Source organism: Anguilla rostrata, chromosome 7, assembly GCF_018555375.3.
Source record: "Anguilla rostrata isolate EN2019 chromosome 7, ASM1855537v3, whole genome shotgun sequence".
Lineage (NCBI taxonomy): Eukaryota > Metazoa > Chordata > Actinopteri > Anguilliformes > Anguillidae > Anguilla > Anguilla rostrata.
The window spans coordinates 54371562-54383611 of record NC_057939.1 but is presented as its reverse complement, the minus strand read 5'-3'; the positions used below and the strand labels follow the sequence as shown (position 1 = coordinate 54383611).

At 41.5% G+C, this 12050-nt stretch overlaps 2 protein-coding genes across 2 annotated transcripts in view; one reads left to right on the top strand and one right to left on the bottom strand.

The window, feature by feature from the left end:
- LOC135260066 (catenin alpha-2-like) overlaps positions 1-12050 on the top strand; it is a 313250-nt gene that overhangs the window by 26735 nt on the left and 274465 nt on the right. The window lies entirely within an intron of this gene.
- On the bottom strand, positions 2841-11332 carry LOC135260067 (alpha-1D adrenergic receptor-like). The gene is made up of 3 exons (XM_064345213.1): positions 9737-11332; positions 3780-4365; positions 2841-3195 (listed from the first exon to the last, which is right to left on the bottom strand). The coding sequence occupies exons 1-2, from the start codon at positions 10674-10676 to the stop codon at positions 3812-3814; spliced, it is 1494 nt and encodes a 497-aa protein (XP_064201283.1). The 5' UTR covers positions 10677-11332; the 3' UTR covers positions 2841-3195; positions 3780-3811.

Sequence of the window (12050 nt, the reverse complement as noted above, 5' to 3'; positions counted from 1 at the left end):
TTAACCAGCAAGCCAATCAGAGAGCAGCAGCAACACGTTGGAGGATCATTTCAGTTCCTGTGTAAACCCTGAGACATTAAAGGTTGGCTGCAGTTCCTCCATTCCTTATCCAAGAGTGAGGGATTGCAAACATTAACTATTATAGAAATCAAAGCAAAATATCAAGACTAAAGCACAGACGCTTAAGCAGAAACACAAACATTTGGATAAGCTCGTATATCAAGTCACACCATGATTTTATAAATGAAACAGACCTTTGACAGAGTAAAAACAAATCTATATCCATGTGTAATAATTCAGGATTTTCTGTTAAATTTATTTTTGCCTGAACACGGCCAGACAGGGTCACACGCTGGCACCAGAGTGTCTGTTCACTCCAGACGGCCGCGTTGGCATAAATCGTTCATGAAATTATATAATTTGGGAGGAAATTAACTATAAAAGAAAATAAAAAGATAAAAATATCACAGTAAATATAGGTTCTGTATAGCCATCTAGCTGTATAAGTGGATAGTTAGTGAGGTAAATATGTCACTCCTGGTAAGGGCATATATGAAGGAGATAAAAAAGGATCTTGTTTTATATTATGGAATTTGCAGTGGGAGATTTTCTTCTGTAGTTCATGAAAGTTTATCACTACCACCTCACACTTTATCAGCTGTTAGTGCTGAATGCTGAATGCTTGCAGGTCTAAACCCTAGGGTCAAAGAATCCAATTTTTCATATTACATAGTTCCTTCTCTTTTTTTGCATGTGTAAAATGCAAAATGTGTAAATGTTTGCAGGTCAAAATGGAAAGGCCAATTAGATGGTTGTTTTTTTGTAACCTTTGCTGATATTGCTGTGCTAACTAGGCTCAGAAGGTCAGGGTTTTAAGATTGGGCAGAACTGAAATTCAGTTTCATACGGAAACTTGGAACCTTCCCAAATTCATTAACAAAACAAAAACAAAACAAAAAAAAAACCTAAAACGATCTGTTCTGGCCACAATGTATTTAAAATACATTCCCAATTTAGAAAGATCTAAGATCTCTACTGGTGTGGTCTGCATGCAACTTTGCAATGCAATAGACAAACCCAATAAACAAAATCCACCTTTAACCAGATTACTGGCCAATCAGAGTCTATGCCTTCAGCCCAGTGAGGGCATCATGGGACATGTCAAAATGCCTCTAAAACCTGGACTGTTCATTTATATTCATTCAGCCCATTCTGTAGAAGCAGAGGGAATCCAAACAGTGCGGAGGATGCAGAATTGAATCAGCCATTGTAGGATAATGGAAACTAAAGCAAAACCGTCCTCTCTGTCTTTCTACAGTTGATGGAACTAAAGAACGGACAAACTTAGAACAGCTGATGCATTCCTCCAATGGAAATACCCAAATCCGGTCTTACATTGTTATGTTTATTTCTGATTAACATATGCTGGAATACACATATCTTACAATCAAGCTGCACATGTGCAATGAGACCAGTTAGGGGGACCTTTGCATGTTTGTATAGAAACACCACAAAAACATGACAAGTAGAAAAATGACATACAGTACATCACACAACACATGAACTTGCTTCTTAACAAAGTAATATTCCCAATGTTCACTGGTCATTTTGAATATGCTAAATACATACAGTATATTTACAGAGACATTATGTAAACGTATAAAGGAGACAATGGCAGGAGTTGCAAGTCAGAAGTTTTTCAATTAATTACAAACAAAAATGTATTTTTATTAATGTTAGCACCTCCATTATGATACAAGTAATTGTGAGCTATCATTTAAAAGTATTTTCCAGGAATATTTATCTTGTTATATTTGAAGGGCATTTTAGAGTTGTGATCATAGTGATAAAAGTGGGATCTAAGGCATTAACCTGAATCATAGACGCAAAAGCTTTTGTTATGGTTCTGTCTTTGTGTAATTTTCCAATAATCAACAGGACTGAATGATATTTATGTTTAAGCTTGGGAGAACAGAGCAGTTCTTTAGGAAAATTCCCGCCTGGTTCTGGCCAATGGGCAATGAGTCAGTACCTGTACTGTAAGTATGAGTACGTGCATGTGTGCTCATGCGTGTTCTTGCATGTGTTTGCACGTGTGCAGGAAAGTCCTCACAACACGACTTTCCACCTTTCTTCCAAAATGATAAGTTAACTAAGGACAGGAGTAAAGGGGGAGGAGAAATCCAGATGCCGCCAGAGAACTGTTCTGCTCAAAAATAAAATAAAATAAAAAAAGAACATTACTACACAGAGTGTCCCACGGGAGAAGGTCCACAGAGCCAATCTGTCAGCTGCTCTTTCAATGACAGTCCCAAGGAGACTTTCTCTTGGCATGAACACGTCCACTGTTTGGACCTGCCCAGCCCTGAGGCTGGTGCGTGTTTACAGTTTATACCAAAAATGGGCTTCTCGTCTGCACGTTCACGAGAAAGATAACTAAAACAAACATGGCCTCAAGAAAGCACTGTCATCTCAGGTGAAATTCAAGCCTTTTTTTGTTTGATTCAAAAAAGATAAAAGACAAAACATACGCCACTGTGATTTGGGAAATGCAGTCATTGCATAAATGTTTGACATAGTAATTTAATACTGGTTAGTTTTTCCTTTTCAGAGTTCATATGCTGAACGAACTGGGAGGGCCCCATGGCTCGCCCTGATTAAGCACCTGGAGGATAGAATGTTTATCTAATTTCTGGAAACACCAGAATTCAAGTTCAAATTTAAGTTAAATCAAGGAAAAAAAATAAAAATAAAATAAAAACTTGAATTCATAATAGTTCTTAGTCCTTCCTGTTGAAATAGCTATTTCGATTTCCCATTAAAACAAAAAAAAAACAACAGTTTTAAACAGCAGGCATTTTTTAAATAACTAATTTTAGCAACAGTCCATTTCATAGTATTGCATAAGCATGAAAAAAAGGATAAGGTTTGCTCCCATAGCACAGCCAGCCCCAGTGGCAACCGTGGTCAGGATTCCCACAGTGCCCCCACATGAACTGGAATAGTGTCACCCAGGGAGGGAGAGTTTCGGTATCCTGGGAATTCCCTGGCTCATTCCCGGCCTCCCTACCTGGGAATTCCCTGCGAGCAACTCCGCTTGTCAATCAGGAGGCAAAGTGGTCCGTCTGAAGAGGAAGTGCAGTCCTCTGGTGCTGTGACACGGGTCAGCAGGTGGAGATCTCTCCAAAACGAGGACTGAAGAAAGAAAGTGGGATGAAATGTTTTTTTTTTATTTAAAAAAAAAAAAGGTTATGAATAATGTTTGAGGTTAGACTCAACATGGGACATGGTTTAAACCAAACAAGTGACATTTTCCAGGCTAAATTTATTTCAGGACATTGTGATAAATTGCTTTTACAATTCCCTGCAAAAGAGAAGCCCACACTGTACTTTTCAGTCATAACAGGAAGCTTCGTAAAAACATGAAACGGTGACAGATTAAAAGCATGTTCCATTTTTTCTTTAAATTTTATTTTATAAATATTAAAGTCGCAGGGAAATGTTTTAGAATATCAACATTTTGAACAGCCAAAATTCCCTCTTCCTTTAACAAATAATATCACTTTTCTCCACGTTTTTAAAGCCTTCCTGATAATATAATATTTACGATGTTCCTTTGGGAAAATGTGTGCGAACATTAATTACTACATGAAGGCCAACGCATACAAAATCTTAAAAAATATATAATTACCAAAAAATAAACACTGTTTTAACACTGGCAAAACATTGTGGAGTGGAACCAAACCAAACCAAACCAGCACTTGTTTGAGTAAACCTACCAAAAGAGTCTGAGCTGAAATTCTTCCCCCTTCTAAATGTCGGTCTCTTTGAGACCATCATAGTCCACAGTGTTGTACTGTTCACAGCCGTAATGGTGGGCGCAGTCGCTGCAGATCCCCATGGAGACGGCGAGCACGTCTGCCTTCCCGGGGGCGGGGGCCGGCCTTCTGCTCGACCCGCCCTTCATCCTGCCGGAGAGAGCGTTCATCTTCTTCTTCAGCCGGGACGGGGAGGTGCAGAGCGGCGAGAAGAAGCTCCACCGCCGGCCGCCCGGCGGCGTCCTCTCCTTGCAGAGGAAGGCGTCGGTGAAGGACAGCGACTCGCGGAAGGAGCAGCGGGCCTTGCGGCTCGCTAAGGAGTCCTCCCTGGAGGAACCCAGCGAGGTTCTCAGCCTCTGGTCGTAGAACCTCCAGTGGGAACTCCACCCGCGGCGACACTGGCACCTGAGCAGGCGGATGAAGGCTCGCTTGAACTCCTTGCTGGAGCAGGGGTAGATGATGGGGTTCACGCAGCTGTTGAAGTAGCCCAGCCAAAAGATCACTTTGAAGACCACCTCTGAGGGTTTCAGAGCCGGAAAGAAGGACCCTGGAAAGCAAAAAAAAAAAAAAGGAATCGCTATTTTAAGATATTCACAAACCGCCATGTGTCCCTGCTAAAACCCAAAAATAAAACAAAAATAAAACTCATCTATCAGAAGCAATGCTGAAACTAATTTAGCCCCCAAAAAATGAGAGAACGCTTCATTCAACAACAACAATGCAGTGTACTGAAATGCAGATTAAGATAAGCATTAACCAATTTAGCTTCTTAACTGACTTTATTAAGGAATCATAAAATTGTAAATGTAATCCTTGGCTCGAGAGATGGCACTGCGTAGTCCTCTGTCTCTTTCTCACATCCTCACGTTACACACCAGAGGAGTGTGCAGGATGCCATCTCACACAGTGGGCTGCTGTCATTTCCATACCTACCTAAGACAGTGCCCAGTGGGCTCCTGTCACTGCCGTAGTTATAAATAGGACTGAGGGTTCTTAATGAAGGAAACTAGAGGGGGGGAATTGAGGGGATTCAAACTAATGTACAAGCTGGGACAAAATGGCCGCCCTGGCACAGAGAAAGTGTAATCAGGCTCAGAGATGAAAGGCCAGTGGATGATTTCGCGGTAATTGATGTGTTTATATGGAGAATGGCGGCTCAGCGCTGGCTGTTTGGCAGAAGCCGCTGAGCTGTGTTTCCTCTGCAGGCAAACCTTTTATTTTAAATGGAACCGCAGCTCAGCTTCTCTTAAGATCACGTCCAGTAAGGCCCTGTCTAAGAAAAAAAAAAAAAAAAAAAACAGAACAGGAGGGAGTTTGATTGACGGTTGCGGCGACTGCATCTCCGTGTGGCAGCACCAGCGGGCAGCGCCGACGGGCTGGCGCATGGCGGTTAACCGCGGGACTCGCCGCCAGGTCTGCCCGCGGTGAGGAAGGTCAGGGTCGGAGTGACACGCGATCCGCTCGGCTGAGCGTCCTCGGCTGGCTGCCACGGCAACCGTCACAGAGGCGTGACGACAGGCCTGTATTTACGGGTGAGAATAACCGCGAAAGCCGCAGACATGTACGGGGGGGGGGGGGGGGGGCTTCCTCTTAGTGGCTTTGAGGAAGGCGTCTACGTATTAACACTTCTGTTTTCCGTGAAGCCACAACTGAGTGATCAGAACTGGACAACTAAGAGACATTCGCGAAAGAGCTGGATTACCACCAACCCAGTCACAACACTAAAGACTTTTAGAACAGTTGTGATAACTCATAACTCATGATAATGACCAGCAGCATGTACAAACGGTCGACAGGCAGTTCTGAGGCTAGGGATTATACAGCTATATACGGCTCAATGATACATTTTATCTTGCAGCACAATGAGTGTGGGCCACGGCAATCAAAACCCAAAATCACCTGCGGTCCTGAGGAGGATTTGACCCGTGACATGTAACATGTGACATCGCATGACATGCGACAAGTGCCGTTTCCTCCCTGAAGCAGATAAACCTCGATTTGCACGTTGCACCTTTTGCAGAGTTGTTCATGGTGTTTTTGCCCTGCCACTACCTGTTGGACCACTGTAGTCAAAGAGGCCTTCAGGTAAATTTGAAGCCCTTAGCCCTTAGCGATAAGACCAAAACGACTCCACGCTCTATCCTCAGCTCGAGCCGGGGTCCTGGTTTCCTGGATGCGCAGGGACAGGACGAGCACATATTTCCAGCCACCCCCTCCCAGTGGGTCAATAATTTACTTGAGAAGACACAGACCAGCTGTTGCTTCGCTGGCCAGAGGCATCCATTTGATACGTGTAAACACAGGCTCTGTGCTACTAATACGCTGAGTGTTCCAGTTCCCAGGGAAGCTAGGCGGCCCGTAGCCTCGCACAAACATCCAAAACTCGAGAACGAGCCGGTGAACGCGAGGGACTGTCACAACAAAGCGTGCCGAAGAAGCCACTGGCGCACATTTTCATAACTACTGGCATTTAAACACATTATGCAAACGAGTGCGCGGTAATTTGTTTCCTACAAATTTACATGAGCATTTACATTGCATCCGGTTATACAGCTGGATATATACTGAAGCAATGCAGGTTAAATACTGTAAAAGGACATTTTACAGTGACAATAAAAATAGAAACTGTGAGCTAGTGTAAGTCTCAGAAAAGGTTAAAAGCACCGATTCTTAGAAACGCCAAAACAACCGATTTATTGACATAAGAGTTTCTACAAAACGTATCCACAAACCCTAAGACAATAAGAAATTTAAAACTGCTCATAAGAAAGTGGATTGATGAGCTCATGAACTCTGTTTAATCCTCAATACAAGCCTGTTGGGATTTTCTGGATCTTAATTTGCTAGGGAACACCCGCAGACCTGGAAACACTCCCAAAACTAAGCTTATCAGACTAAATTCAGGAGGGTATTCATAGTCGCTGTCTGACTAAAAAAGAAACAAACACATTCCAAGACAAAGATTGGCGTTTTGATAATGAATGTAAACAAACAATTAGTGAAGAACGGCTAGCATGCAAGCTCAGACTCCTTGTTCACATGGTAACTGCCTGAGGCTTGTGTCTGCTGCTCTATTCTAAATTGCTACCGGGGAGATTCCTCTGCATCCAGGTCAATACACACCAGAAGAAGCGCACTACCTCAGCATGTCCATTGACTTCCTTTAAAGTTTTCAAAGAACTATCTGCTTCCAAATTTTTTTTAAATAAATAACAAGACCAAGACGGTAACCTGCATGGAGCTGCCCTCTCTCTTATTCCCTTGTTTCAGCAAACTAGCCAATGAAGGTCAGGAAAAAGAGAAGCATCCAACTAAACAGTACCCAGTTAGTCTTAGCATTAAATAAAATAAATAAATAACAATATGAGAGCAACATACGCTGCCATGAAAAAGTATTTCCCCCCTTCGTTATCTGCTTTTTTATTGCATATTTGTCACACTGAATGATGTCAGGTCTTTAGACAAAATGTAATATTAGACAATGGGAACCTGAGTAAACACAAAACACGTTTTTAAAATTATTTAATTTATTTAATGAAAAAAGTTATCGGAAGTTACTGTATTATAGGAAATAATCATTTTGTTCAAAAACATGTTGTGTGTTTACTCAGTTTCCCTTTGTCTAATGTTACATTTTGTTTGAAAATATGAAACCATTCGGTGTGAGAAATACGCAGTAATGCAGGAAATCTAGAAGGGGGACAATACGTTCTCACACCACTGTACTGTACATGTGCGACAAGGGGAAACTATAACACAGACTCCCCGCTTCATGAAATTGAGTGGAAATTAATGGCGTGTCTCACACTGGCAAGACCTTCAATCCGTAGCCCATTGCTGCACTGAATGGAGCAGACAGAAGCCTTACAGCCTCTGAGCTTTGCTCTTTAAGATTACATCTTTAATATTTTAATAGCTTAGCACTCAGTGTTTCTTTGAGTCGGTGACATGACCTTTGTAAATAAATGATTCTTCTGTCATATCTCCGATAGACTTTGCCACTGTGAACTTCTGTGAACTTTTCCAATTACCTGCAAAAAAGAAAAGCAATAAAAAACCTAATGTCTGACAGTCTGAGCAGTGGCCTTAGCAAGGACTTTTTAAAGTAGACAAAGTGCAGACTCTGGAAACTACTTTTTCAATGTCCAACAAAGTCTCATCCACCTGAGGCCTTGAAATGCTCAATGTCAGACAATGGCCATTCAAGGCAAGCTTACTGGGAATGATCAACGCAAGACAGCCAATTGTCATTGGAAGTGGAATGGACTGTTGTTGATGCTTCCACAAATTAGGAACAAACCCATACAAAAAAATGCAAACCTTTATATTGCAATTGTATCTCTGATTGCATGGCTTTGGTAAGATGTGCTCTATTAGGGCTATAAGCCAAAAACGCATTGAATCTTAACTGAATATCATCTAGCAAACATACAGTAGATTATTCCGCGGGCTACCATTCCACATGTTGTTTCTCTAGTGATGACCGTATTCTCATATCTTAATGGCACCCGTGAGAAAAAAAGAAATGATATATCAGCTCATACCCATTCTATACCAAGCTTCTACCTACTTCCAGTTGACAGCAAAGAGGGTCAGTAATGGCAGTGAAGGTAGTTTTCTGAGTAAGAGGTGCTGTAAAAATTCTAGACGATGCAGAAGCACAAACTGACCTCTTGAAACAGTGACACTGCAGCTCGCTGCACAAAAAAAGATTTTATAATCGCTTTCATATTAACATCGCCTAGGTAAATTTTTAGCATGGAGATCAAAGGTTACTGATATATTTGTGCTGATATATGATCATAAATCATTGTTTCTTTACTCATTGCTTGTTATGTGGTTGTCAATTCCACTAATCCATCATCAGTGTCGCCCAGCAAGGTCAAAAGCCTTCAGGACTTTAATTCCTTTTCCACCTGCTCATTTAGCCCATTCCTGACAACGCTGGGACTATGAATGTTTCTTAGGGAATATTTAACTGAAACTGAAATTATCTCACAGAGCAGAGTTAAGTGGTTGAGTGGTAGCTCCTTATTGGTTTCACAGCGTCAATATTATTAACATTGTACCAATTAATGTTTTTCAGGGGTCAGTGAGATGCTTGCACTGTAACAACAGCATGAATTGTGTTTTCACACCATACTTAATTAGCTGTCATTTTTCACATCCACAGTGTCTGGAAGCTTACATAAATACATGAAACATATTTCAAAATGTTAACTGAGCAAAATGCCAGACAGGGTCAAATATACGCGGTAGGTTTTTGTTCAACTGACGTTCGAGATTTAGGCCACATTAGGCTTTATGGAAACAAAAATATATATCGTGCAAGATCTATTCCATGTTGACTTGCAAATGCAAAATGAGAAGAAAAGTAAAAATAGCATGCCAGTCACTCTTCCTAGCGGGTAGTGCAACTCCACTGCGATCTCTGAATGTAAACTTCATTTCCCATGAGCACCCTAGATTCTGTAAACATAGAGAACTACAAAAGGTATTTTGTTTTTATTCCTGGAGTCCTTACCTTATGGTCCCCGTGTACGCTGGTTGTCATTCTAACCACAACTACGATCCCATAAATTGCATTTTTAAAAACATTGTTACTACCGTTTTGCTCAGTGGGATTTGTTAAATGCTATTTTTGTGGAAATTCATTTTAAACGAGACCACATTAAACCGAAAGTACATGTCAGCGTGTACATGGTGATGTGTCAGGTTGTGACACTGTGCCATTTTACATCACACTGCAATAACATTATGAGGACGTAAACAAAATTATTACGTTTATCTTTTATTTTCTAGAAACACAGGCTGTAAAAATCCAGCATAACGAATTGGGTGCTAATATGTGGACCGGTGGATTAAACGTTTTTGTCACATGCCTTAATACTCTGTAGAACATTCACTGAAATGCTTACCTAGAGGTAAAACCAAGAAGAAAGGTAGCCAGCAGAGGATGAAAACTCCCACAACAATACCCAGGGTTTTGGCGGCTCTCTTTTCCCTCGAGAACTTCATCAAACGAACAGACAGAGAACTCCTGAAAGGATGGGCTTTACTTTTCGCGCTGGCAGCGGCGTCTTCCAGCACACTTCTGCAGTGAATTCGAAGTATTACTTCCTTGGACTTGTTCCTGTCCTTCTTTACACCGGCTTCAAGACTCTCGGTCGTCCTTCTGGCCACAATATAGATCCTAAAATACATTACTAAAATGACCGTGAGCGGGAGATAGAAAGAAAATAAGGAGGAGAAGAGGGCATAACCCGGTTCTTCGGTGATAAGGCAGATACTTTCATCCGTCGGCGGTGGTTCCTTCCATCCTAAAAGTGGACCTATTGAGATCACCATAGCGGACACCCAGACCACCACCAGAATTACTCCCGCTTTCTTCTCAGTCATTATAGTTGGGTATTTAAGGGAATATTTGACACCAATGTACCGGTCTATGGAGATTACGCAGAGGCTTAGGATAGAAGCAGTGCAGCACATCACGTCCACTGCTGCCCAAATGTTGCAGAAAAACCTGCCGAAAATCCAGCATTTTAGAATTTCGAAACATGCCGAGAAGGGCAGAACGACGATGCTCAGAAGTAAATCGGCTATAGCCAAGTTAATGATGAAGAAGTTTGTAACGGTCTGCAGGTGTCTGTTGCACAGCACGGAGAGGATAACCAAAACATTTCCAGCTATGGCAAACAAAATAAAAACAGAAAGAAGTACCCCAACTCCGATTGCTTGAGAATCCAGTATGAGGCTAGTGCAGGTATTGTTGCTGGTGTTTCTAGGCTGAGACAGGTTAACAACATCGCTTAGGTTAAATCCATCATAGTGCGCATTCGTAGAGTTAGAATAGGTCATTATGAGCCTCCATAAAGAAAATATTTTCCAAAAAGTTGATTCCGACGGAAACAGCGACAGCTATAGTATGTTAACATTAATATCTAAATGTCTTTAAATGCTGTTCATGAGGCATAACAAGCTACTATTCCACTGACAGCAGTTTGCTGTTGTAAAATAATTCCATTTTACAATTCCAAAAAGCGCAAAACAGTTATCCATGTCAGTGGTAAACCCGCTTATATTTTTTGTCTTTAACAGGAAAAAGGTAAGCTGTATTAACCGTTAATTACAGCTGTCATCAGCATAAGTAGGACAACAATTGTGGAAACCTCCACTGCGAGAAGACTCCACTGAGCCACAGATGGGACCTTACTGTTTGAGTTCTCTTCTGTGCGCATGACGCTCTGCACAATCGCTGTGACTGCAGCTATGCCCACGAGAGGACGGTAGCCACATCCTTTGTGTATTCGAAAAGGAGATCCATATCACTGGATTGAAACAGTTTCGATTTTTCCCTGTTTATTTAGCTTATTTTACATTGCATTAAAACAAAACGTGGTAACTGTATTTCTGTATTGGCATGTGTTATTTTCGAACATAGGCTACCTGCGAGTCTTTCTAGATTTCCAAAGTTCCTGTCAGCGAAGAAAGATAGGAGGCCTATAGTATCTTAAGGGCGACAAAAAACGACGGTACAGGTAGAGACACGATAGGCTATGAACCCCAATGGGTCGGAGATGTGAGCTATTAGAAGTGTCCGTTGTTTTTTTCCACTGAACACGCAGAATGCGCGTGGTGTTCACGGGGACCCCACGCATGCGGTGGCACGGTGTACAATCACCAGAGGACAGCAGTCAAAGCTCAGAGGAAAATTACATTCTTACGAAAGTGGCCTGTTTCTCATATGTCCACGTCTCTCCAAGGGCTGAGGACACATTTAAAGTACAAACCTTATCAACTTTTATTTACCTATCAGGTGAAATTTGTCTCCTGGCATAACAACACGCATATTGCTCTCACCACTCTACAGAAATACGTTGTCCACAATCGCAACCTAATTCGATGTAAGAACAAGTATAGTTCAATTGTCAAGTCCAAACTGATATTGGGTTAGTTTACTTGCAAGAAGTCAGGGATAAAATGAATTGAAGGGTGAATGTAAATTGATTTCTTAAAGGTATTTAAACAAATCTAAGATGATATTTTGGATAAGCTATATTTATTGGATTCCCCCCCCCCCCCCCTATTTGAAATAAGTCTATCATCCTCTTTGCCTTTTAGCCATTTGTTCTACCGGGAAAAAGCATAGCTCTCTCTTTTGTTATTATAACGCAGAGCCTTCCGATCAGGATTATTATCTAATTTCTTTAACCCAGACGCTATGTGCAATTT

Excerpts from the sequence above, each read along its gene's own strand:
- LOC135260067 (XM_064345213.1), bottom strand. The coding sequence starts at position 10,676 with ATGACCTATTCTAACTCTACGAATGCGCACTATGATGGATTTAACCTA. Across the intron at positions 4,366-9,736 it reads CTTCTTGGTTTTACCTCTAG|GGTCCTTCTTTCCGGCTCTG; the intron begins GTAAGCATTTCA and ends TTTGCTTTCCAG.